This window comes from Corticium candelabrum, chromosome 13, assembly GCF_963422355.1.
Source record: "Corticium candelabrum chromosome 13, ooCorCand1.1, whole genome shotgun sequence".
NCBI lineage: Eukaryota > Metazoa > Porifera > Homoscleromorpha > Homosclerophorida > Plakinidae > Corticium > Corticium candelabrum.
Window position 1 is genome coordinate 8,164,914 of NC_085097.1, and position 23,807 is coordinate 8,188,720.

The 23,807-nt window shown below is 42.0% G+C and overlaps 1 protein-coding gene across 4 annotated transcripts in view; it reads left to right on the forward strand.

Annotated features, from left to right (window-relative positions):
- LOC134188716 (histone-lysine N-methyltransferase SETDB1-like) overlaps positions 1-23,744 on the forward strand; it is a 27,095-nt gene extending 3,351 nt beyond the window's left edge. For 3 of the 4 annotated variants that reach the window (XM_062656889.1, XM_062656892.1, XM_062656891.1), the window contains 22 exons: positions 148-220; positions 284-357; positions 1,135-1,208; positions 1,277-1,335; positions 3,388-3,505; positions 3,568-3,820; positions 4,737-5,222; positions 7,742-7,850; positions 7,926-8,001; positions 12,817-12,844; positions 12,903-12,994; positions 14,923-14,976; positions 15,311-15,439; positions 15,526-15,647; positions 19,288-19,392; positions 19,454-19,547; positions 20,206-20,254; positions 21,761-22,072; positions 22,383-22,523; positions 22,600-22,811; positions 23,034-23,122; positions 23,596-23,744. In XM_062656889.1, coding sequence (XP_062512873.1) covers positions 148-220; positions 284-357; positions 1,135-1,208; positions 1,277-1,335; positions 3,388-3,505; positions 3,568-3,820; positions 4,737-5,222; positions 7,742-7,850; positions 7,926-8,001; positions 12,817-12,844; positions 12,903-12,994; positions 14,923-14,976; positions 15,311-15,439; positions 15,526-15,647; positions 19,288-19,392; positions 19,454-19,547; positions 20,206-20,254; positions 21,761-22,072; positions 22,383-22,523; positions 22,600-22,811; positions 23,034-23,122; positions 23,596-23,713 — 2,867 coding nt within the window. In that variant the 3' untranslated portion in view covers positions 23,714-23,744. The remainder of the gene's footprint in view (positions 1-147; positions 221-283; positions 358-1,134; positions 1,209-1,276; positions 1,336-3,387; positions 3,506-3,567; positions 3,821-4,736; positions 5,223-7,741; positions 7,851-7,925; positions 8,002-12,816; positions 12,845-12,902; positions 12,995-14,922; positions 14,977-15,310; positions 15,440-15,525; positions 15,648-19,287; positions 19,393-19,453; positions 19,548-20,205; positions 20,255-21,760; positions 22,073-22,382; positions 22,524-22,599; positions 22,812-23,033; positions 23,123-23,595) is intronic. The other variant, XM_062656893.1, reaches the window with a different exon arrangement.
- The last annotated feature ends 63 nt before the right edge of the window (positions 23,745-23,807 follow it).

Genomic DNA, 23,807 nt, shown 5'->3' on the forward strand with positions numbered 1-23,807 from the left:
TATTTGTTTACAACCATCTTCATGCTTGTCATTTGCATGCATGCTTGCCCATCTTCTTGTTTACCTTTGCATGTGCCTGTTTAGATGCATTGCATCATTGCATCATGCGTGTGTGGGTGTTACTCATTTATGTGTCTAAATGTCTAGGAATTTATGCTAAATGGAACAAACTGTATGGAGGCATTGTGGCTGAAGTTGCATGCGAAAGAAACAGAAGCAGGTAGAGACAGCAACGACGGTCACTCACTCACACGACACGTTGAGTTGTTGTGCTCTATTACAGACATCTGGTGTTTTATGACGATGGTTTTGCACAATACATGACAAACAGAGAACTACACGAAGTTATCATGCCAAGTAAGACAAACAATGTGATGTCTGTGTTGTGTCTGTCCATGTGGTTGCGGTATGCACATGCTGCAACATTCACACTGTTTTTCTTTTGTTTATACTTTTATCTGCAATGCACGTGTAGCTAGTTTCACATTGTGGTACCTGATTACCTCGTTCTTCATCCGGACAAATTAATTAATTAATTAATTAAGTTAATAATTAACACATTCCCATGTATACATGTACCTACACTTTGGGCATCATACAATACAGTTAGTGGATGGATACAAATTGTTGGTCTGTTGAACGTGGCAGCTATTCGCTGTGCAAACGTACATATGTTGTGCATGTACTACTGCAGCACGATTGGATGCTTGTAGATTTCCAGGTAGCGTCACTTGAAATGCAATGTTTCTGTTGTTTCTCATCAAACTTGACGTCTTTCTGGGCAAAGTGTCTCTCATGCCGAACAGTGTGTACTGATTGGCTGCCTGGCCATTGTTTCTCATTGCCGCTGGCAACACATCGTGATTGGTCACTCACTTGCATACCATACATTCCTGAAGTGTGACTCTCAAATATGGTCATTTTGATAACAACCAGATATTTGGTGCAAATAGAACTCTGTTAGTGTAGCGCTTTTTGCAAGTCACTCCTTTGAAGTCACTTTTCTATGACGTAGCTGTTAGTTATACAGATTTAGATGTGACGTACACAGTGAGTTGCGTACCATCCATGCTGTGGTGTTATAACTCGCTTCTATGTACAACATTATGAGTCAAGTTATGTTGTGTTTGGTAGGTGAAGAGGTGTGGAAAGATGTTGCTGACCATTCAAGGGAATTTATAAAGGAATATCTAGAGGCATATCCAATGGTTGACGTTTTCAATGTTGTATATGTATGTTGGTTGTGTGATGCATTACATGTTGCTGTCTTATGCAGAGGCCATTAATGGAGGTAAAGGTAGGAGATACAGTGAACACTGAGTGGAGGAGAACATGGTATGAGCATTCAGTTGATGGAGCATTGAGAAGCTGTTGTTCTAATATTGATTGAATAGTTAGGGATCACACAAGTGACAGACGGGGCATGCTTATGATGTTTTAGCTGTTATGGTGGGGACCAGTTTCGATGTATGAATTATCTGTATTGACAAGACAGACAGACAGACAGACAGACAGACAGACAGACAGACAGACAGACAGACACACTTTGGACTGGTGTTTGGACAATTAGACTGTAATAATGCTGATGTATGATATATGTATTGACAGACAGACAGACAGACAGACAATTACAGAAGTGTAATTAATGTTCAAGTCATATTAAAGAAACGTAGCATGTTGTACGGTGGGTCTGAGAGGCCGGACTCTCTCAGCACCCAATGTTTTCCTCATTAGTCTTAGTTATATATAAGGGTTTTAGTTTACTGTAATGTTAGCTTTCAATGAACATTAGTCTAGTTGTATTACTGTAGTTCTTTGCAGAATTGTATCATAGTTTGATGTGAGAAAGAAAACACAGACAGACAGACAAACAGCTGAGGTTGCCGAGAGACTAGCTGCAAAACACCTGTCAAGAGAAAAGAATGTGCCCACATCATGCGAGGCCTTTCAATCCTTATCACTGTCTCGACTCGAATTTTTCAAAACACTGCGAAACACACCAAAGGGTTCTGGCTGTGGCCCCTCAGGGTGGAAATATGAACACTTGAAAGCACTGGTGTGCAGGAGCACCACTGCAGAAGGTCTGTTTTCTGTCTGTGACCTTATTGCTCAGGGAAAGATACCCCCAGCCATACATGAGGTTATATCGAGTTCAAGACTCATAGCTTCACCAAAGGAAATTGGAGATGTAAGACCCATTGCCATTGGAGAATGTCTACGGCGCTTGACAGCTAAGATGATATGCATCCAAAAGAAAGGGTCATTCAATTCGCTTTTTCCAGCCAATACAACATGGAGTGGCTGTCAAAGGGGGCACGGAGCTTCTGATACATCATGTGAGCTTGCTTTTGGAGTCAAAGCCTGATTGGGTCCTCTTGAAAACTGACATTAAGAATGCATTCAACTCATTGGAGCGTGCTTCTCTCATGCCTCAAGTTGCCAAGTCTTTCGCTGATGTTTACCAACACGTATTTCAGATGTACTTGAGATGTAACCCTCTTATTTTCTGGCATGGGGAACAACCACATGTATTGTCCTCCCAAGAAGGCGTCCACCAAGGAGACCTCTGGGTCCTATGTTATTCTCCGCTGCCATTCACCTGCTACTAGTGGATCTTCAAGAGTCACGCCCTACAACCCGAGTCCTGGCCTATTTGGATGACGTTTTTCTCCTTGGTGTTTTTTATGCTTTTATATTTTATATTAATTTTATATTTCCAATTTTGCGAAGACATCCTGGTGTACTGACTTGCTAGCATTGGCTGCGAGCACAGCAGGTATCGTGGCCTCAAGGAGGGAGGAGAGAAAAGAGGTTAAATACAGCCAAGAGCTTCTTCCAGGAGGCATCAAGCCATCTTTTGTTCCTTTGGTTCTTGAACATTTTGGTCGTTGGGGATACAAGCCTCCAACTATTTGAACAAGCTGGCCGAGTCGTCTAGAGATGATAAGGGAAAGAAAAACAAGGCCCAATTCAAGACCAAGTGGATATCTCTCATCTCCATTCAACTGCAGAGAAACCTTGCTAAAGTTATAGCAGACAAGTTATATAGCATTCACAGAATGAACACTACAGTTGCAAATTATTAAATCATTGTATGTGTAGGCCGAAGGGTCCTTTTTGTTTGTGTAGTTTTAGTTATTTAGTTTAGATCATCATATAGCTTGTAATAGTACTGATTTATAAAAATATATGTATTGGACAGATAATTAGATGAACAGACAGACAAGACAGACAGACAGCCAGACAGACAGATAAACAGACAGACAGATGGACAGACAGACAGACAGACAGACATGGCAATATTTAAGCATCTAGTGAAGAGATGCTTATATTTTATGTTAAAACACTGAAATCACGTGATTATCTCATTTATCATTGTCCTTCCAGGTCTCTTGCCACTGTGGAGAGCGTGGACTGCAGTTTAGTGAAAATGAAGTTTAACAGCGCGAGAGAAGAGTGGATTTATCGTGGTTCTCCCAGACTAGAGCCGGTCTATCGTTTCCTGGTGAAACAGACCTTATCATGAGTTATTTATGTGATAGACAGATGATAGTTTGTGTGTCACAGGAAAGTATTGATGACGAGAGAGAAGCTTGGATCACACAGAAAGGAAAGAATAACGTTCCGACGGTCAAGGATTTGTTGTCTGCACATGAATATCCATGGCAAGTTGGTGGGCACTTGATTACGTGTCCCAACGTGACTGGCTATGATAATGATAATCATGATGATCATGATGATGATATCACAATTGTCTGTGTGAAAGACGCAACGGGAAGAACGCAGCACATGACAGTGAGATCTGAAGAAAAACAAGAAGGTGCAGTGAGAGTTGATTGTGTGATAACTAGTGGCCATGTTGAGTTTCCTTTGAATCAATACGTTTGCATGTTTACAATGACTCAAGATGCTAAGGCACTTGTAACTTAAGCATATGGTTTAGCTTCGTTTGTAGTAAGTCTGTCTGGTGACATGATCACGTGCAAGTATTGCGTGTTAGCATCTTTGCTTGTAATGTTACCAACTATTTTAAATGAATGCGTGTTCTACTCGCTTCAGAGCTACGTGTGTGTGTGTGTGTGTGTGTGTGTGTGTGTGTGTGTGTGTGTGTGTGTGTGTGTGTGTGTGTGTGTGTATGTGTGTGTGTGTGTGTGTGTGTGTGTGTGTGTGTGTGTGTGTGTGTGTGTGTGTGTGTGTGTGTGTGTGTGTGTGTGTGTGTGTGTGTGTGTGTCTGTGTCTGTGTCTGTGTCTGTGTCTGTGTCTGTGTGTGTGTGTCTGTGTGTGTGTGTGTGTGTCTGTGTGTGTGTCTGTGTCTGTGTGACAGTGTGTGTGTGTGTGTGTGTGTGTGTGTGTGTGTGTGTGTGTGTGTGTGTGTGTGTGTGTGTGTGTGTGTCTGTGTGTGTGTGTGTGTGTCTGTGTCTGTGTGTGTCTGTGTCTGTGTGTGTGTCTGTGTGTGTGTGTCTGTGTGTGTGTGTGTGACAGTGTGTGTGTGTGTGTGTGTGTGTGTGTGTGTGTGTGTGTGTGTGTGTGTGTGTGTGTGTCTGTGTGTGTCTGTGTGACAGTGTGTGTGTGTGTGTGTGTGTGTGTGTGTGTGTGTGTGTGTGTGTGTGTGTGTGTCTGTGTGACAGTGTGTGTGTGTGTGTGTGTGTGTGTGCATGTGTGTATGTGTTGAGAACACAATCTAATTTTGTTTGTTAGTGTTTCTATACAATTCTTCGTTTTAACTGTATGTGTAGTTGTTCACAATGACTCGTCTCTGCATGCATCCATAACTGCAAGGCATCAGCAGGAATCACAATCACGAGCACTTGCACGCAAGTCAACAACTAGAGACACAGCAAATCCTCCTTTGTGTGTAGATGATGGTATGGCAGATGGTAGCAATAATAGTGAGACAGGAGGTAACAAGAAGGATCAATGTAAAGACGACGTGATGGAGGGACAGTGGGAGGCACCGTGGTTGAAATTTCCCTTAAGACAAGTTCGTTTGGACGATGAGACAGGCATTTATCCTTCCCCAGAGAAACAAAGAGTTAGACAGACCGGAAAATGTGTGAAGGATGTTGCATCATGTTTGTTGAAGAAGCTGGGAAACGAGGCGAGCAAAAGACGAGACGACAAGGCAAATTACAGCAGCAATAGTAAGAACAGTGATGGAAGATTACGGACTGAAAAGATTAGAAACACGTGGAGTTCACTAGCAAGATATCAGGCTGCACAGTGTGAGTTGATTTGAGAGTTGCATCTGATCAGTACATAAAATACTTGTAAATGTTTGTGTTTCTGCTTGATAACATTAAACATTGTTTTTGTCTTTCCCAAATGTGACCAAAACTTAACTTTTTCTTGTGGCATGGGCTAATGCTTGTTTAGGTGTGTATTATGATATCAATTGATTACCAATTGATTCACAGGTCTAGGAAGCGTGGGGAGGGGGGAGGGGAAGGCTGGCGGGATGAAGCCTTCTTGCTCAGTGTAAGAATGGAGATTTTTTGTGCCAGTGAGTTTTGCATGTATATGGTCTGGCAAGCGAGATACTTAATATTTCGTAACAAACACAGGAGTTGTTGGTTTCCATGGATATGCTGTGTATACAGTGTTCTCCCCAGAATATCTCAAAGGCGTGGCTAAATGGAACGCACTTGTGGGCGTGGTTGTTTCAAGCGTGGGCGTGGTCATCTGAGTGACGTTTGCTGGCTTTGTGGTGCAGTGCTAGAGCAACATAGGGTGCTTGTATTTGGTCTAAAACGTTAGCTGTACAAAATTTCTATGCGTGGACAGAGTACAACACAAGCAAGCTACCACTGGCCTTCTAGCTGTAGCGCCCCAGTTGTTATCCGGGCTACTTTCTAATCTGCATACATGCCGAAAACTTGCGCCTCCCAATATAGTCCAAGCCAATACAGATCACAAAATCGATTGTAATACCTTTAGTTAGTAACGTAGCACTAGTAGACAAGTTCACTAAGCAGTCGGTGACAATTTTCCATGCCGATATCGACGCTAGTAGACGTTCGCAGCGTATCGGCAAGCTCGCGGAGATCTACAAGATTTTCGAAACTGTGACCGTGTCTACACTAACCTGAGCAATGCTTTCGCTAACTTTGGGTGTGGGCCGATGCCGTTCAAGTGCGTTTTGGCGTGTGTAATCAGAGCATTGTCTTACATCCTGTGTAGGGTAACGCCTCCCAGATCGGCTTCCGTAGGGTGCCTAAAACGCCACTAGAAGAACGAGAAATTGGGCTATCACTTCAACAACACAATTCGACGCATTGATGTACTTTGTCTTGCGACTTTGTATTCTCTCAACGCACCAATAACGACTCCACGGCACAAACGGCTGCCGAGGGCGTGACTCACATACGGATTGGAATGTGGGCGAATACGCCACCAATGACGTTGGATCAGATTCGAAACAACGTCATAAGTATATTTTGGACATAGCGATCTCTATGACGTTGCTTTTGGACTTTCCACAACAACAACAGGTGTTTTAGTCGTATAAACAAGACCCCAAACCACTGGTCTCCCATATCTTGCCTATAACACATAGATAGTAAGGCGTGACAGGCATAAGTCAAGGCGTGGCGGGAATAAGTCAAGGCATGGCGGCGTTAGTTAAGGGATGGCGGGATTGGGCGTGTCCTTGTAAAATTTAGCCAAGGCGTGTCTTGAGATGCCTGGGGAGAACACTGGTATATAATGGTGCAGAGGCAGGGACAGATTCAGTCCTATTTTTGAATCAAAGTTTTAGTACCTCACAGCAAGCTTTGTGGTCGTCTGCAGCAGCAGGATCGTTAGAACTAAGTAACTTGTCACTCAGTAGACACGTCTACAGTTGCTCTGCCGTCTGAATCATGTAATTGTCTATGCTACACTAACAGTGTGGATGCTGTTAGCCATCCCGTTCACTTAGCTGCTTTGAAAAGTTGCCATGGAAAGCAATCGTACTCCAGAACGATTTAACCCATTTGGTATGCTAAGCACCCTTGCATCACTGTCTGCACAGTGGCTTACAAAGTCATTTGCCAAATGAGTTGTAAGGCCAAGGGCAACAAATTGCTTACCATGTGTAGGCGTTACAACACGACATTTGTTGAGAGTCGGTTTTCTAACTGCATAAAAGCTCTAGAAAAGTTTGCTAAACATAAAAAGTGAAATGCACCAAGAGGCACTAGAAAGGCTTGATTCCAAATCAAGTAAGGTACGTAGCAAACCAGCTTAGTACGCGGCAAACCAGCTCAGTACACAGCACGAAGAGCAAACGAAAGTCAACAGCCAGGCAGCTTTATGAATTTCATGCAGTTGCTATCGCCAGTGTAATTGTGGTTCTAATAGATGCATATAGTAATATCTAAGGTACAAAGCTATATACTAGTATCTGTTTTATTTAAATTCTAATTTTAGTTGGCAAGAAATCTTTTTGCTTACTCATGATGACATGCAAGGTAGATCCACGGTACAACCATGGTACACACACAGTACATCCACGATACATCTACGGTACATCCACGGTACATCCACAGCACAACCATGGTACATCCAGGGTACAACCACAGTACATCCACGGTACATCCCCCCTCTTCGCTCATGAGCATCTTCTTACCCCATTGTGATTTGTGTGTTTACGAGGACCATAAGCCACAATTGCATGAATGGAAAATAGAACCGATTTCAAACTAAAAGCAGTCGAGTGGCTGATGTTATAGTTTAGAGTGATTCGTGTGTTGTGTGTGATTAGATGTTGAGCATGAATGTTCAGTCATGTGTCGTCCCTTAAGAGATTTGCCAGCATCAGCTCAACGTCTCTGTAATCCACTCTCTATTCCTTTGATGTTGGGTTGGAAGCGGTGAGGTCACATGATTAATTTATGACAGTTAAGGACATTTGATTTACAATTTTGTCTTCTTTTTGTGTGTTTTAGTGAAATTGTACGTCGTCTCCATCCACACAAGACAGACGTATTTTACAGAACTCCAGCCCCATGCAATAGACGATTGGTAAGTTCAGTCTGTAAATCAGCTGCACGAGAGCACACACACATGCACACGTGTGCACACACACAGACACACACACACACACACACACACACACACACACACACACACACAGACACACACAGACACACACACACACACACACACACACACACACACACACACACACATACTGACACACACACACATACTGACACACACACACACACACACACACACACACACACACACACACACACACACACACACACACACACTGACACACACACACACACGCACATATGCACGCACATACGCGCGCACACACACACACACACACACACACACACACACACACACACGGTGACACACACACACACACACACACACACACACACACACACACACACACACACACACACACACACACACGGTGACACACACACACACACACACACACACACACACACACACACACACACACACACACACACACACACACACACACGGTGACACGGTGGAGTGAGTGGTTTACATGACCGAACTCATTTATGGCTTTGCTTGTGTCTCCAAAGACCAATGCGTGCCGTGCAGGAGCGTCCACAAACATTGCATGTGAAGTTCCCACTCTTAGAGATTGTCTTTTGTTCCTGCTTTTTTGTTGGAGTGTTTTCAAATGTTGGTCTTCAAAATGATCTAGAGATTTTTTGCAGTAAGATCTCCACAGAGATCTGCCTGATGCATAGCTTTCCCAGTTGGATATATCAATATTACAAGATTTCAAATTGGATTTCAATGTGTCTTTAAAGTGCAATTTCTGACCACCTGCTGTTCTAGAACCTTCCTTCAGCTGACCATAAAACACTGCTCTTGGGATTCCATCATCCTTCATTCAAACAAGATGGCCACACCATCGAAGTTGAGCTTGTAGTAGTAGAGCCTCAATTCCAGGCATGTTGCATTTTTTCAGAACCTTGGTATTGGGTATCATGTCTTGCCATTTTATATTTCCAATTTTGCGAAGACATCGCATGTGAAATTGGTTGAGCTGTTTAATGTGTCTTCTATATAATGTCCAAGTCTCACAACCATAAAGCAAAGTGGTGATCACAACTGCTTTGCAAACTGTTGACCTTAGTGGCTGTGGTTATGCCATGTTCATTCCAAAGACGTCTAGTCAGGTTGCCAAAGGCAGCACCAGCTCTACTCAGACGCACTGAAATATCATCATCGACAACAATGTTTTGAGACAGAGTACTTCCTAAATAAGAAAACTTGTCAACTGATGTCAAAGGAGTGCCATACACTATTACAACAGGAGGTGTGAAAGAAGACCCAGGTTTTGGTTGGTACAAAACTTTGGACTTATTGAGATTTACAGTGAGTCCAAAACGTCGTGCAGTGTTTGAAAAACAATCCATGATGAATTGACTATCCTCTATGTGTGCGCGACAAGGGCACAATCATCTGCAAAGAGCAGGTCACGTATGAGAATTTCACTGACTTTAGTTTTGCATTGAAGCGACGAAGATTAAAAATGTTCCCATCAGAGCGCGTTTGAAGGTAAACACCATTATCGCAATTCCTGCAGGCAACGTGTAACATGACAGAGAAAAAGATGTTGAATAACAAAGGTGCAAGAACGCATCCTTGTTTAACACCATTTGTGACTGCAAAGGACTTGGAAGAAGCTCCACTGTCAATGACACTAGCTGGCATATCGTCGTGAAATGATCTTATGATATTGACTAGACTGCACGGACAGCCTATTTTACCGAGTAGTCTCCATAAGAGATTTCTGTTAACAGAATCAAATGCTTTTGTCAGATCTACAAACACTTGTGTAGAGGTGTCTATGATGTTCACGACATTTATCTTGAAGTTGTGTAGCAGTAAAGATCATGCCGATAGTTCCCCGACCTGAATGAAAACCATACTGAGTCTCTGGTAATATATTGTCAGAGACATGTTTGGTTAATTAATCTATTCAAAATAATTTGAGCCGTGATTTTCCCAGCAGTAGATAGAAGTGAAATGCCACGATGATTGTCACGGATTATAGCAGCATCTTTGAAGTCTTTGGGAACCGCTTCATGTTGCCAAATAAGACTGTAGAGTTGAGTTAGTTTTTCTACCAAAATTCTACCATCATGTTTCAGCTAGAAGGCCATCCAACCCACATGCCTTACCAGATGACATTTGCTGAATTGCATCAGAAACCTCTCTACATGGGGAGATGTCGCTAAATGATCTTCACATGCCAGCTGTGGAATGTCATCTAAAACCGTATCATCAACGACAGAAGGACGATTTAGTACTAAATTGAAGTGATCAGCCCAACACTGAAGAATGTCCTTGTGTTTAGTAAACAGAGTTGAGCACACACACACACACACACACACACACACACACACACGCACGCACGCACACACACACACACACACACACACACACACACACACACACACACACACACAAATAGGCAAATGTCAAGCCCTCCACGTCATTCGTGAATGACGTCAATCTTAAGGTTAGTTGCGGAGATAGCTCCTCCTGGTCTCTAGAGACAGGGTCTCCATGTGCTACGTGGAGGCTTAGGGCCAGCGCTACAATCCACCTGGAGCTTGGCCAGAGTCATCCAGGGGCACTGACTATGGCGCAGCTTTGGGACTGGACACCAAGGCCCACACGTACCCGTATGCTGCATGATGTTACTGCCAAGCCAGTGGTCATGTCCACCCCAGTCAATGACCAGGTACTCATTTATACTCCTGAGTCGAGAGAAGCAATTGTGTAAGTTTTTTGCTTAAGGAAATTATGCCATAGCTCGCCATCACTGTGACTTGAACTTGCAACCCTGCAAAGTCCCGGATGTTTTCATTCTCCAATGCACTCTCTAACCAACTGAGCTATTGCACCACACACACACACACACACACACACACACACACACACACACACACACACACACACACACACACACACACAAACACATTTTCTTTTATATTATAGGAGTCTGTGCGACTCCAATAAAAACATACATAATGTACAACAAGTTACTCCTACTCACAATACACTATGAAATCTAATCACTGGTGTTACAGCTAGACTCAACCAATGGTACCCAAATTTATTAAGCTATGAGCGTAAAAGAAGGACACCACATTAAGTGGTGGACTGCTTCCTGAGAAGCATAGTCTAAACGTGCTGAATTAACTTTCTGTCTGTTTGTCAGTATGTCGTTATGTACCTAAGTTTGTAAGCGTGTGTCACGTTTGCTTGGGGTTTTGTTGAGCCAGTCAGCAGTTCCTTTGGGATGCGAAAATTGGGTGACCTAACAATCACGCGCACTATGACAGAAAGCCATGATGTCATTTTATATCAATTACGGTCAAACCATTGTCAAAGTGAGAAGCGCGGAGTAAAGTTCAGGTAATAGTTGTACGCGTCTGTTACTTTTTTACAGAAGAACCACAGAATAAACGAATTCACCGTTCTTCAAGAAGCCAAGCAACGGTCCCATGGGACCATGCATGCACCTGTCGTTGCATGCGTAGGACCAACATGTCATCCGCCATCTTGAAGAGAGCAATAGGTTTTCTAGGTGTAAGTAGGACTGCTGATGAACGATCGACATTGTCTTGCAAGAAAGATTTGTAGGAAACGTTGACGCTGCTTTCTTCTAGATTCGTGTCTCTTCACAATACTGTATTGCTAGGAAATGTACATCAATCTCTAGCTACAAGTAGGACGAATTAATTACCGGAACAAAAGATATGATAGCAACGGCTCAGCGGAATCATGATCATAAACGTGTCCACCTCAATTGTTAATATCTTCAAGTGATGCAAGAGCGCTACAGAATTGAGAAATAACGTGGGTATAGCAAGCCCGCTCCGTCACGTGCAAGAGTTAAGCATGTGCATGTGCTAGTGTGGGACATTGATGACATTTAGTTAGTTATCTTTAATCACCGACGCATCATTGGGTTTTCAAAGAATTATACATTCCAGCAACACTTACAGGCTAATGAGTAATTAATGCTAATGACAATAGATAGACAAAAATTAATAAATTTACATTGATATTCATAATATAAACACACACACGCGCTCTCGTAGCTCTGAAGCAAGTAGAACACAGCTTCATTTACTAGTAAAATGATTCTATTTCTTTGCGTCTAACCCAATAGTGTCCGATGAAATGTCTGAGTGACCATTTAAAACTGTTTATGATTACCATCGGCAGTAGTTTCTGGCGCTTCTGTCAGTATGTAACAATGAGGATTGAGAAACACAATTTCAGGTTACCTTGCGTTAAGAGGAGATCTATTATATGGCTTTGCTAGTTAAAGTGAGGTGGTGTGGAAGCATCTAACGAACGTAGCAGCCTAACCGCATTTCGCAACACTTCTCTCCATATTGGTCAAATCCCAAACAATGATCGATCGTATCTTCTGCTTGTGATTTACATGCTGGACATGATGCTGTGGATGAGAGACCCTATCCGTGTAGTTGATAATATGTTGGTAGAACTCGATATAACAATTTCCGTATGATGTCTTTTTGAAATGGCAGAAAACTCCCTGTTTCTGGTATCTTCCAAAGGTCTTTCCACTGTTCAATTGGTAAGGCACGGAATGTTGTCTCTCGTTGTGTCTGACTGACAGGAGTCTCAAGCTTTGTGCAGACAATGCGCCAATAAATATCCTCACACACAACACACACACACACACACACACACACACACACACACACACACACACACACACACACACACAATGTTTGATGCACTACACTGTATTATCATTATTGGTGATCTTATTTTATGTTTTAATAGCGTTGTATGGGCGAAGTGGCAGATTATTGTGAGTTGTACAGTGACGTACTTGACATTTGAAGTTGTTGCAATATACGTGTGTGTAGTATATCAAACTGCAGTTGAAAACTTGAATATTGATCAGTTTACGTTTGATACGTCAGTGTCATTGTCTACTAACTCGGCAGTCCCTGGTGAAGTGAGTTGTTTTCAATGCGTATATGTTTGTGTTTCGTATCAGATTGATGTGTGTGTCCTCCCTCCCTCCCTCCCTCCCTCCCTCCCTCCCTCCCTCCCTCCCTCCCTCCCTCCCTCCCTCCCTCCCTCCCTCCCTCCCTCCCTCCCTCCCTCCCTCCCTCTTTCTCCTCTCTCTCCCCTCTTTCTTTGAAATATTTTTAACACATACATAGAGCTCAGTAGAACAGGTAAGTGTAGCCTACTGTAAATGTAAATGTCAAAGTAAAAGTCTAGCTAGCTCTAACATTACTCACAAAACGCAAACAAGGATAACTCTTAACTAAAACTTACAACACCAACACAGACATTATAGCACTCTAGGTAAAGTCTAGTCCAAAACACCTATAATTGCTTCAGTCTGTTCTTTATTGGTCTGATATGGTCGTTTTCCAATAATAGAAGGTATCTTCTGGTTTATGATGGCACAGTTCTGTCTTTGTAAAGTTAGACTCAGGCGACGCCTCCAGGAATTATCAAACTGGCTGGATGACATTCCAGGTGTAAGAGCAGCTGCTTTTGAGGCATCGGAAAGGATTGATTCTGCATCGTTACCCCATCGTCCAAATACTTCAATGGCAAATGGTCGATAGAGACAACCTAAATCGGTGGAATTTGTAAGTACTTATTATTTTTGGCTTGCTCTTTTCTGCTGCTGCTGAACCCGTGATGCAAGAACTCTTTGTAATGTGTTTCTTAGCACATGGATGGGCTATTGTTATGTCCAACAATAGCTTTTTCCCATCGACATAATCGTAGACTGCTAAATCAGGTCTCTGTTTTCCTTCGAAGTGATCTGTCGATGAATGACTTCTCCTCCCCATTTGCAGGTTAAAACATGATAGCCCCAATCAGCTATTGATTGATTGCATTGTGGGACACATCTGTGTAGAGCTCTTAGGGCTGGTAAAGCAGCACCAAGTCGCAAAGTGGTGCAGTGCAAGAATCTGCATTCTTTATAGTATAAGCCTGCGAACTTGGAATAGCGTCTAGCTAGCATCCAGCTATTGAGCCTCCACAGCTAATGATTCTTGCTTTGTCGTTGGAATTAGAACATTCATCTAAAAAGTTCTTAAATGCTTGGTCCTTGATTTAGATGACAATTTAGACTGTAATTTTTTTGGAAGATCTGGCAAGTTTTGTAAGGAATCAATGATCTGCTTAGTGGACTCACACGTCTGATGAACTTCAAGTAATGCATTCTCCAAATGACAATGTATGTTCTGATCATGACTGCTACAGTCATGTTGTTGTAAAATTTGGTCATGTAATTCAGCTAATCGTGATTGTCTTTGGGGAAGATAAAAAAAGACTGCTTGCCCAAGCTCCCAAGTAAGCAGGAGCAGCCATGAAACCACCCTGGCCAAATCGAAGTGAGAGCTGTTGTTTTTGCTGTCTAGATAACTTGCACCCAATTATGGCCTCAAATGTCTCTTTAATTGCTATATCAAACTCTCTAGCAGCATCAGCAATAACTAATGGTGAGACAGATTGAAGTAAATGTGATATATTTGGAATCCCACAGTATCGAAGAATCAACATAGCTGCTTGTGCATCATTTATTTGTGGAAGTTTGACAAGAAATACTTGGCAGAATTCACTTGTTTTGCACACGTATTCTTTATAAATGATAGGGATCCAACTGGACTTCCCAAAATAATTAGACCATCTTGTTTTATTGGTATATTCAAGTTCCAGTTTTGTATACCTACTGGCGAGAAGACTTCACACTTATCTTCACGCATTTCTAAGCCGTGTGTGTGTGTGTGTGTGTGTGTGTGTGTGTGTGTGTGTGTGTGTGTGTGTGTGTGTGTGTGTGTGTGTGTGTACATGGGTGTGTACTTGTGCAGTTGAGCTCGCAGGATTTTGGGTTTGAGTGAAAGGTTGTTGTAGGAACCTTACGTTTATATTGATGACTTATCAGAGAAAGAAGAGAAACCAATATCAGTGAGTTGTAATCAAATGGACAAACAGACAGACTGACAGACAGACAGACAGACAGACAGACATTGAGAAAACTCAGAAGTATTGCAGAGGGAAATGAAGAATTGGACGGCAATGAAAGAGACATTCAGAACATCATTCATTAGAGTTTTAGTAGTATTCAATCTGTATGTCTCAGTAGATGGACATTTAGCTTAGCAGTTTTACCTATAGTGTTCTTGTGAAATTTTGCTTTTTGTGTTCAATAGTCAAAGAAGACAGGCAGACAGACAGACAGACAAAGTAGACAGGCACATGGCCAGGCATGTTTATGCGTTTTTGTACTTCTTATGTGAAGTGTATCAATGAAATCAACAACGAGCAGCCTCCTTCTGTAAAATATGTCTCCAATTGTATTTATCATGGAGTGAACGTTAATCTTGATTCTACATTCCTCGTTTGCTGCGACTGCACAGATGATTGCCAAGTGAGTATGTTTCATAGTTGCTTATGCTGACACGTTGATTTGTTGCTATTCTGTTTGACCTATTGATTGATGTTGTTGGTTGTTAGGATAAGGAAAGTTGTGCCTGCTTTCAGTTAACCCGTGAAGCTGGTGAAGCTGTGGGCATTGACTGTGATGCTGTGGATGTGGGATATACGTTTAGACGCATACAAAATGCTCATAGAACTGCGTAAGATCTCAAACTTGTGTACAGTATGAGATATGGCGAATTTATGTTAGTTGGTTGGTTGGTCTGCTTGCCTGCCTGTTTGTCTGTCTGTCTGTCTGTCTGTCTGTCTATCAATACATATATTTTCAAACATTGAACTATTGTCTGTCTGTCTGTCTGTCTGTCTGCTCTGTTTTCTGCCACTATCCACCTTGTTCTATGTGAAGTATTGACTCGACATGATGAAGTCACTATACTTGCATATTTGGATGATGTGTATGTGGGTGGGGCAACTGAAAACCTTAAATCAGTTCTTGAAGATCCAAATCTTCTTTTGTTGAAAGTTGGGTTAGAAATTTGTGACAGAGAGTGTGAACTGTATTGCCCATCTGGTGAGTGTTGCAATTTTCCAACTTCTGTTCTGTTGCATACGATGGAACTATCGTTTTGGGCACTCCGATAGGGACTTCAGACTTTATACGATCTCGATGCATTGATATAGCCATATCTGGTGATAGTCTTTGTTCTGAACTTGTCAAGTTGAATGACAGTCAAAGCTCAATATTGATTTTATGTCACTGTCATGTTCCTCGACTGAATTACCTCACAAGACAAATATTTCCTGTTGATCTAGAAGCAGCAACAAACATACGTGATAATATGACTAGATCATTGTTTGAAAGCATTATAGGCTACAATCATCTGGATGATATCAATTGGAAACAAGCAACTTTAAAGATCAAATTTGGTGGTTTTGGATTGACACAGATCAGTCGAATTTCACCAGCAGCTTTCTTATCTTCATGGTGTCAAGCTATGCAAGACTTACCTGAGAGGTTTTCATAATTTTTTGATTTAGTCAACTATCTTCAAAGCAGTAAATCACTGCCACGGTCAATTGGCTCCACTGTGGCCTCTTCCTATAAAGCTTTACCACCAATGCCCAAGTCAAACCACGAAGATGGAGAACAACAGTCTCTTGATGACTTTATCTCATATCCAAAGAAATTACAGCATTGATTATCCACAAAGATTGCCAGTGATAGTGCTACTGATATTATTATACAAGCATAGTCTGCTAGACATGCAGCACGGTTGAGATCCCTGCAAGGACGAGGGGCTGGTGCATGGCTGGATGTCATCCCCACTTCTGCTAAGCACGCTTTAAAAACAAATGAATTTTCTTTAGCGTCTTACCTGAGGTTGGGAGTGGGTCTACTACCTTTTACCAATCGGATTAAAAAGTGTAATTGTGGTCATGATTTGGATGAATACAGATACCATCTTTTAACCTGTAAATATGGGGTAGACCTGTGTGGTCTCACAATTCAGTCTTAAATGGGTGGAGTGAGTGCCTGTCTGACCTTCCCCTTCCCCATCAAACAGAACCAAGACATCAATACATAAATACTGAAGACCGTTCAGACATTACAATGTTTGATCCAAATACCGGACAGAATTTGGATCTTGATGTGTTCCTGGCTCATCTGTGGAGTCAGGACATTATTAGGAGGGCTAGCAAGGAAAATGGTCATGCTGATGCGACAAGAGAAGAAAAGAAAATGAAAGAATAGTCAGAAGAGCTTGTTCCAGGAGGATATGTATCAAGATGTGTTCCTCTTGTGATAGAACATTTTGGGAGGTGGGGCACAAAGGCAGAGAATTTTTGCAGCATTTGTCACAACAGTCAGCAAATCCAGAAGCCAATTTTAATGCTTCCATGTTCATGTTGTATTGGAGAAAAAGATCTATCTCTAAAAGTTATCTTTAGAAAACTTTCGAATCTGTCACCTAATCATGGTGATTTTAGATTGTCTTAGATTATTTGATTTGATATTTAAAGTAAAGTTCATTAGTTAATGACTTTGTTGTTTGCAAGGACTGATTTGTATTTAGAAAATCCTAGCATATGTACAAGTAGAATCTGTATGAGAATAAATTGTCTGTGTCTGTCTGTCTGTCTGTCTGTCTGTCTGTCTGTCAGTACATATATTTTCAAAGAACAACACTACTACATTCTAGTCTGGCCCAAACGGCCGACGCCATAATTTAACTACGTGCGAATGAAGAATGTCCCAGTCTTGCCAACTTTCTGCTAATTACGCTAGCATTACACCTTTGCAAAGCTACCGACATGCATTTACGCCACAATAACTTAAATTCATGACTGTTCTTTCTTCCGTCTTCGTCTATAGACTGGAGTGACAGGCGGTGTAGGAATTGAGCTGCCTCTGAGCCCCAACGTTCGAAGTGTTCGAACACTAATGGGATGCATTTGGAGGGGAGGCCCCAGATGTCCCTTTCTTTAGCGTATTTTTCTGATTTCTTGACCTCACGGGTAGCTGCGGCCGCGCCGTCTTCCTGAGCTGCTTGAGAGATCACATGTAGTGCCCATGGGTGGGCCACCGAGATGTCCAGCTCAATGTCACAACCCTGTTGAGCGTCAAAGACAACGATGTCTGGGCGGTCGTTGCTATTAACGTAAAGATTCCTTGGTTCCCGCTGATGGGACATCTTCAAATGCTGTAGACAGTCGCTCCAAACACTAGACAATGTCTCGTGAGTCCATATTGGCCCACTGCCGGTCTTACATGTGAGAAGGTGATAGCCGTCTTTATCAATGTCTTTGCCGCATTCGCATACAGGGACAACAGAACCGAGGGGCATTTCAAGACCCAACCTCATGCGTGTTGCTAAGCGAAAATTGCTGGGTTTTAATGCAAGCTTCGCAGAAGAAGGTATTGAGTCAAGCCATGCGCCTGCTCCAAGTCCCTGTAGCGACCTGAACCGAGCAGCTGAGCGCTGAGATAGTGGGTTTGAGAGAATAGACGACACAATTTGTTTCGTTTGCTCCGATTTTAGCTTTTGCTGTAGCTTTTTCGGGTTGTTGATAAGTTCAACAAGGCTCGTATTTCCTGGCAGGGCCTGCAAAAGATGAGAGGTGATTGATTCGTTGTGACCTGGATGTTGGACTGCACGAGAGATATTTTTGACTATGTCTGTGAGATCACCAAGTGATTGAGGGAGGTGAGCTAGAGAACGGGCCCAACTTGATACAAACACGATTGGACAAGTTGACTCCATAGAGGACATGCCAAACCCACCGTTCCGGATTGGCAATGTTGCTTGCAGCCACTGTTGCTCCCCTATATTGTGGCAACAGACCAATTGCCGGAAAGTTGCCTTCGTTAGCTCATCATGGAACCTGGTAGCAGGTTTCAGCAGAGTGGGATACACTGAGCGGGCAAGATGATTTATTCGATTTGTGTGGCAATAGCGTAGAATTAGCATACCAGACTGGGGGGCATCCAAGGAAGCAAGCTCGTCACATAGACCCTGTCCTCCTTTAGCAAATTCCAAACAAGTCTCGGTGACATAGTGTTGATGACCAATGGGAATCCCCAATATGATTGTTCCAGAAGACACAACTCGAATAGCTCTATCGAGATGGGGATGGTCTGGGAGACCATTGCACAGAAGCTTGCATTTTTCGATTGCTACGTTGAGACCAATTTCTTTTAAGCTAGACTCTGCATCGTTCAAGCATAATAAAACATCCTCCGTCTGTCTGTCTGTTTGTCTGTCTATATATCTCTCTGCCTGCTTGTCTGTCTGTCTGTCCATTTGTTTGTTTGTTTGCTATTGACTTTGTTTGGTTTAGAATTTACGAATGTAACAGTCGTTGTAAGTGCAGTTCTCATTGTGCCAATCGAGTCGTACAGCACGGAATACAAGTTCGTTTGCAAGTGTTCAAAACCTCCCAGAAGTACGTCTTGCCAACACTCCCTTTGTTAGTTTGTGTGTCCTTCATGCCCTGCCATGTGTAGAGGATGGGGAGTTCGGCTTCTTGATGATGTACAGAAGGGCACTTTCATTTGCTGTTATGCTGGTCAACTGTTAACAGAGGAAGATGCAAACAAAGTGAGATGATACTGAAACCTTTATTGCAACAATGGTTGACTACTGTTTACTCTTTGTCATACTCATGGGGCAGTTGCATCAAATGTTGTGTACTGAAAATACGTTTAGTGTATGTGTTTTGGTTAGTCTGAAAATGTAGTTTAGTAGGCAAGTATTAAAAGTGAACTAAACAGAAAAGAAATCTTGTATGGTGATGAGATGATGAAAGATATTTTCATGCACAGTCACAGTGGCATAACGAGGATTATTTTTTAACTGAGGCAAGTTGACATAAATTTTGTGATTGATATAAATTTGATTATTAATATCTACATCCTAGTGCACACAATGACATCGAAGATAAATTGCAGCTCACACTATCAACAAACGGCACTATGTAGTCACCTACTTACACAACATTTCGAATAATTAAAATCCCTGAGAGAAGCAGCTGCTGAATCGTAGTCTGCCTTCTTTTCTTTACCAGAGGCTCTGTCAAGTAGTGGGCACATGATAGAAACGGGACCAGGATGTGGACACATGATGGGACCACGCTTATTTTATTAGTGAGGCCACTGCCTCGTTGCCTCATGCCTAGCTATGGCTCTGATAGAAATGACTTGCAACTTTGATAATGAGGGATGTTTGATGTACTAACAATGTTGGTCTGTGTCTGTAGGAGGGACGAAGACATGGAGATGAATACATAGCTGAGTTGGATCATATTGGTCAGTTGATACTTGTAGAGATATGTGATGCATGATAGCAGCTAGTGAGAGGAATGGTATGAAATTTTTGTATCAGATGACATGGTGGGACGCCTTGAGATGAACAGATTGATTACCAGCTGCTTTTCAGGGAAGTAGCCAGCAGTTTGGAAGTGGTCTGGTCAACACCCAGACGAGCATGCAGACAGACACAAAAGATATTTTTTCTCGTGTTAAATTGTAATTTAGTGACAGAATGCAACGTATTTAGCATCATTGACATCCTAGTGGAAAGGTGGCCAGGTACAAACCATGTATTGGGTCTGTGTATACAATGCAGCACAGGGTTAATTAAGTAATTAATTCTTAGACTCCCAGAATGATCTTGTAGGAAACAAAAGTTTATAGGGTGATGAGGCACTAGAGGGAGGTGACAGAATCTGGTTCCACTTACTATCTGCTATTCTAGAACTAGACTGAATAGTTCTACGAGCTGTATGCGTTCTGATCTGTGGGCACTTGATATGAGGCTGTCGTAGAGTACTTAAATATAAATTTATTTAATCAGCTATGCTCTATTTCGGAAGTTGCCGGGAAGGGTGCATTGGTGAAAGTACAAATATTGAAAAGTGGTCTGGTTGAAACCTGACCGACCAGACAAGCGGCTAGGTCTTGTCCCTGCTTTGTGTTGTATCAAGTCAGTTAGTGTGTCTACCTTGTTCATTTGTATGTGTTTGCTCTTTCAACTGCTTACATACTGTTTCTATATTAGCAGCAATCCTGAATGGGTCTAGTGCCAGACTTCTGACCATGGGACAGTTGTCTCTTGTGTGCCAGATATTTGTGATATTTGAGATGTGTTGTGTACCTGTATCTCTAATCTTTCAAGGAGACAGTTTCATTGTTGATAATCACATTTTGTTTTCATATTTGTGGTAAGGAAGGTGCTTGTTATGTAATACAAACTAACAATTGGCTGGAGGGAGTAAGTTGATGTTGTTGTAATGTCCCCTCCAGCAGAGAGTATAGTTAACAGCAAATTGTCAAGTTTCTTGGAATAATTGTTGCTTTGTTGATGACACAGTTGCATGATGCATACCTACAAACCTGGGCAATCCCTACATACGGGGTGATTCTGTTGCTCTTATAGAAGAAGAAGAAAAAGAAGAAGGAAAGCCCCTTCATCTTGAGGCTGGTCCCTCCAGAGGTCCTGCTGCAGCTGCTAAGTAGGCTGCCTTGTTCCCCAGCGTTTCTTCTGGTACACCCATGTATGCTACTGGGTAGAGAGAGTGCACTGGGTGGGTGAGTTTCTTGTCCAAGGAAATTACGCCACAGCTGCCCTCAATGAGACTCAAACGGTCATGCTGTTATAGTATAAGTTAGGGTTATAGTAAATGAAAATAGAGCTGCAGGATAGATTGTTTGAAGTCTGCTGCATTTGTGCTGGTTTTGTTGCTCGCATGTAACCAATTGGATGTCTCTGTGTTCTCGTGTATACAATACAAATTGTTTGGCTTTGCATTGTAGAAGTAGTTGAGAAGATGAAGGAGGGTTATGAGTCTGATGTTTCTGACCTCTCATCAACACCGTTATCTTCTGTATCTGAGCAAGCAGAGAGTGAGGAAGAGGGCGCTACAGTTGCAGCTGAAACTTTGTCTGAAAGCTGCAACATACAAGGAGATGATGAAAACATGTTAGTTCTTGGTCAGTTTGCTGCTCCTATGTGGTGTCGTTTTGGACTCGTCATCAATAACAATGATGTGGAAAAGGCAGCCAAATGGCTGAAGGAACGGAAATTTGATTTACAAGGCGAGTCACTGGCAGTTTCTAAGGCTGCAGGTAAGTCGTCTGTCTATTTCGCAGGACGGTAACACAATGGAATGAGAGTATTGAGAGATTCAAAGCATAAGACAAATTACAAGCAAACAAGCACACACACACACACACACACACACACACACACACACACACACACACACACACACACACACAAGAACATAGATGTAGGTAAAGTCAAAACCAAATTGGTGTTTGGCAGGAGCAGCTGGCACACTGGTACCAGGCTCTGTCTTGCCTATACAATTGACAACAATACTAATTGGTGTGTCAATTTCAATACAACAATACTAATTAGTGTGTTAATTTCCAGCCAGTCCTCCAGTTGAAACTGTTGCTAAAGATAACAGCAGAGCAACAACAGGAATATGGAGTATGATCAGCAAATATGAAAGCTTAACTTCAGTCTCAACTGCCAACAGTGCCGAGACATCAGTGTCATTATCTCATAAAGGTGACCTAAAATACAATACTTTTTTCCTTACAGTGAATCACATTTGATTGCATGGTTTAATGCCATGTTTGTATAGAGTTGTCTGGTAACTGTGTTGGTGGCTATCGAGTCACAGTGAAAGCTACTAGTGGTCGTAGTCGTAGCGCAAGTGTAGAGCGTGTAAATGAGCAGGAGAACACAGAGAATTCTACAAGACTGACTTGCAGTGGAACACGCAGTCTGTATGGTGACTTGGGTTGTTATGCGGTTGATACAAAGTCAACAGGAAACGTCGGCCGATATCTCAATGTAAGTTGAAGACTCGCAATGAGTATGTGTTCATCTGGCTGTCATACTACATAAGGATCTTACCACTCACACACATGCGCACGCACACACACACAACACACACACACACAACACACACACACACACACACACACACACACACACACACACACACACACACACACTCGTAGCTCTGAAGCCAGTAGAACAGCTTCAGTATAGTTTTTGTTTTTGTTTCTTTAGCATAGCTGCTCTCCCAATCTCTTTGTTCAGAATGTCTTTGTGGATACTCATGACCTTCGCTTTCCGTGGGTAGCTTTCTTTTCCAAACAGTAAGACTTGTACAGTAAGACTAGTATATAAACAGAGCTTTTGACAATGTTGCAACTGTTGCATGATTGTTGAAATCAATTAATTAATTAATATATTGCCATTATTTGATATTTGGGTTGTGCGGTGGTCTGTGACATTATTGATTTTAACTATAAATTAGAGTTAATTGCAATAACAAATTTATTGAGTTTGCTGATTATATTAAGCATGTAATTTGAGAAGAAATTATTATTGTAATATCTAAGATTTTTTGAAATATTTTATTTAAATTTGCATAAAATCATAGAATTTGAGCTACTTACCTATTTGCAATGTGGCATGTTATGCAAAGTTGATATCAATACATGGTTATCAGTTGATGGATTTAAATTACTTTAATTAACTGATCTGGACCTGACACATCAATATAATTGTAAACGTTGTTAGAGATCTGTTACTTTTGTGTTTATTTTATTTGACGCTTTGTGTGTAGTACCATCAAAGCAATGACCGAATTGACATGGGACTACAATTATGAAGTCGGCAGTGTACCAGGCAGAGAACTGAAATGCTACTGTGGAGCAAAGGAGTGCAGAGGAAGACTGTTGTAACACTGCATCTCAAATAGTCACGTGATCATAGACAATCTGGCCTATTGTGTACACTCTTGCTACACATGCAGTCATATGCAAGTGTAAATATGTC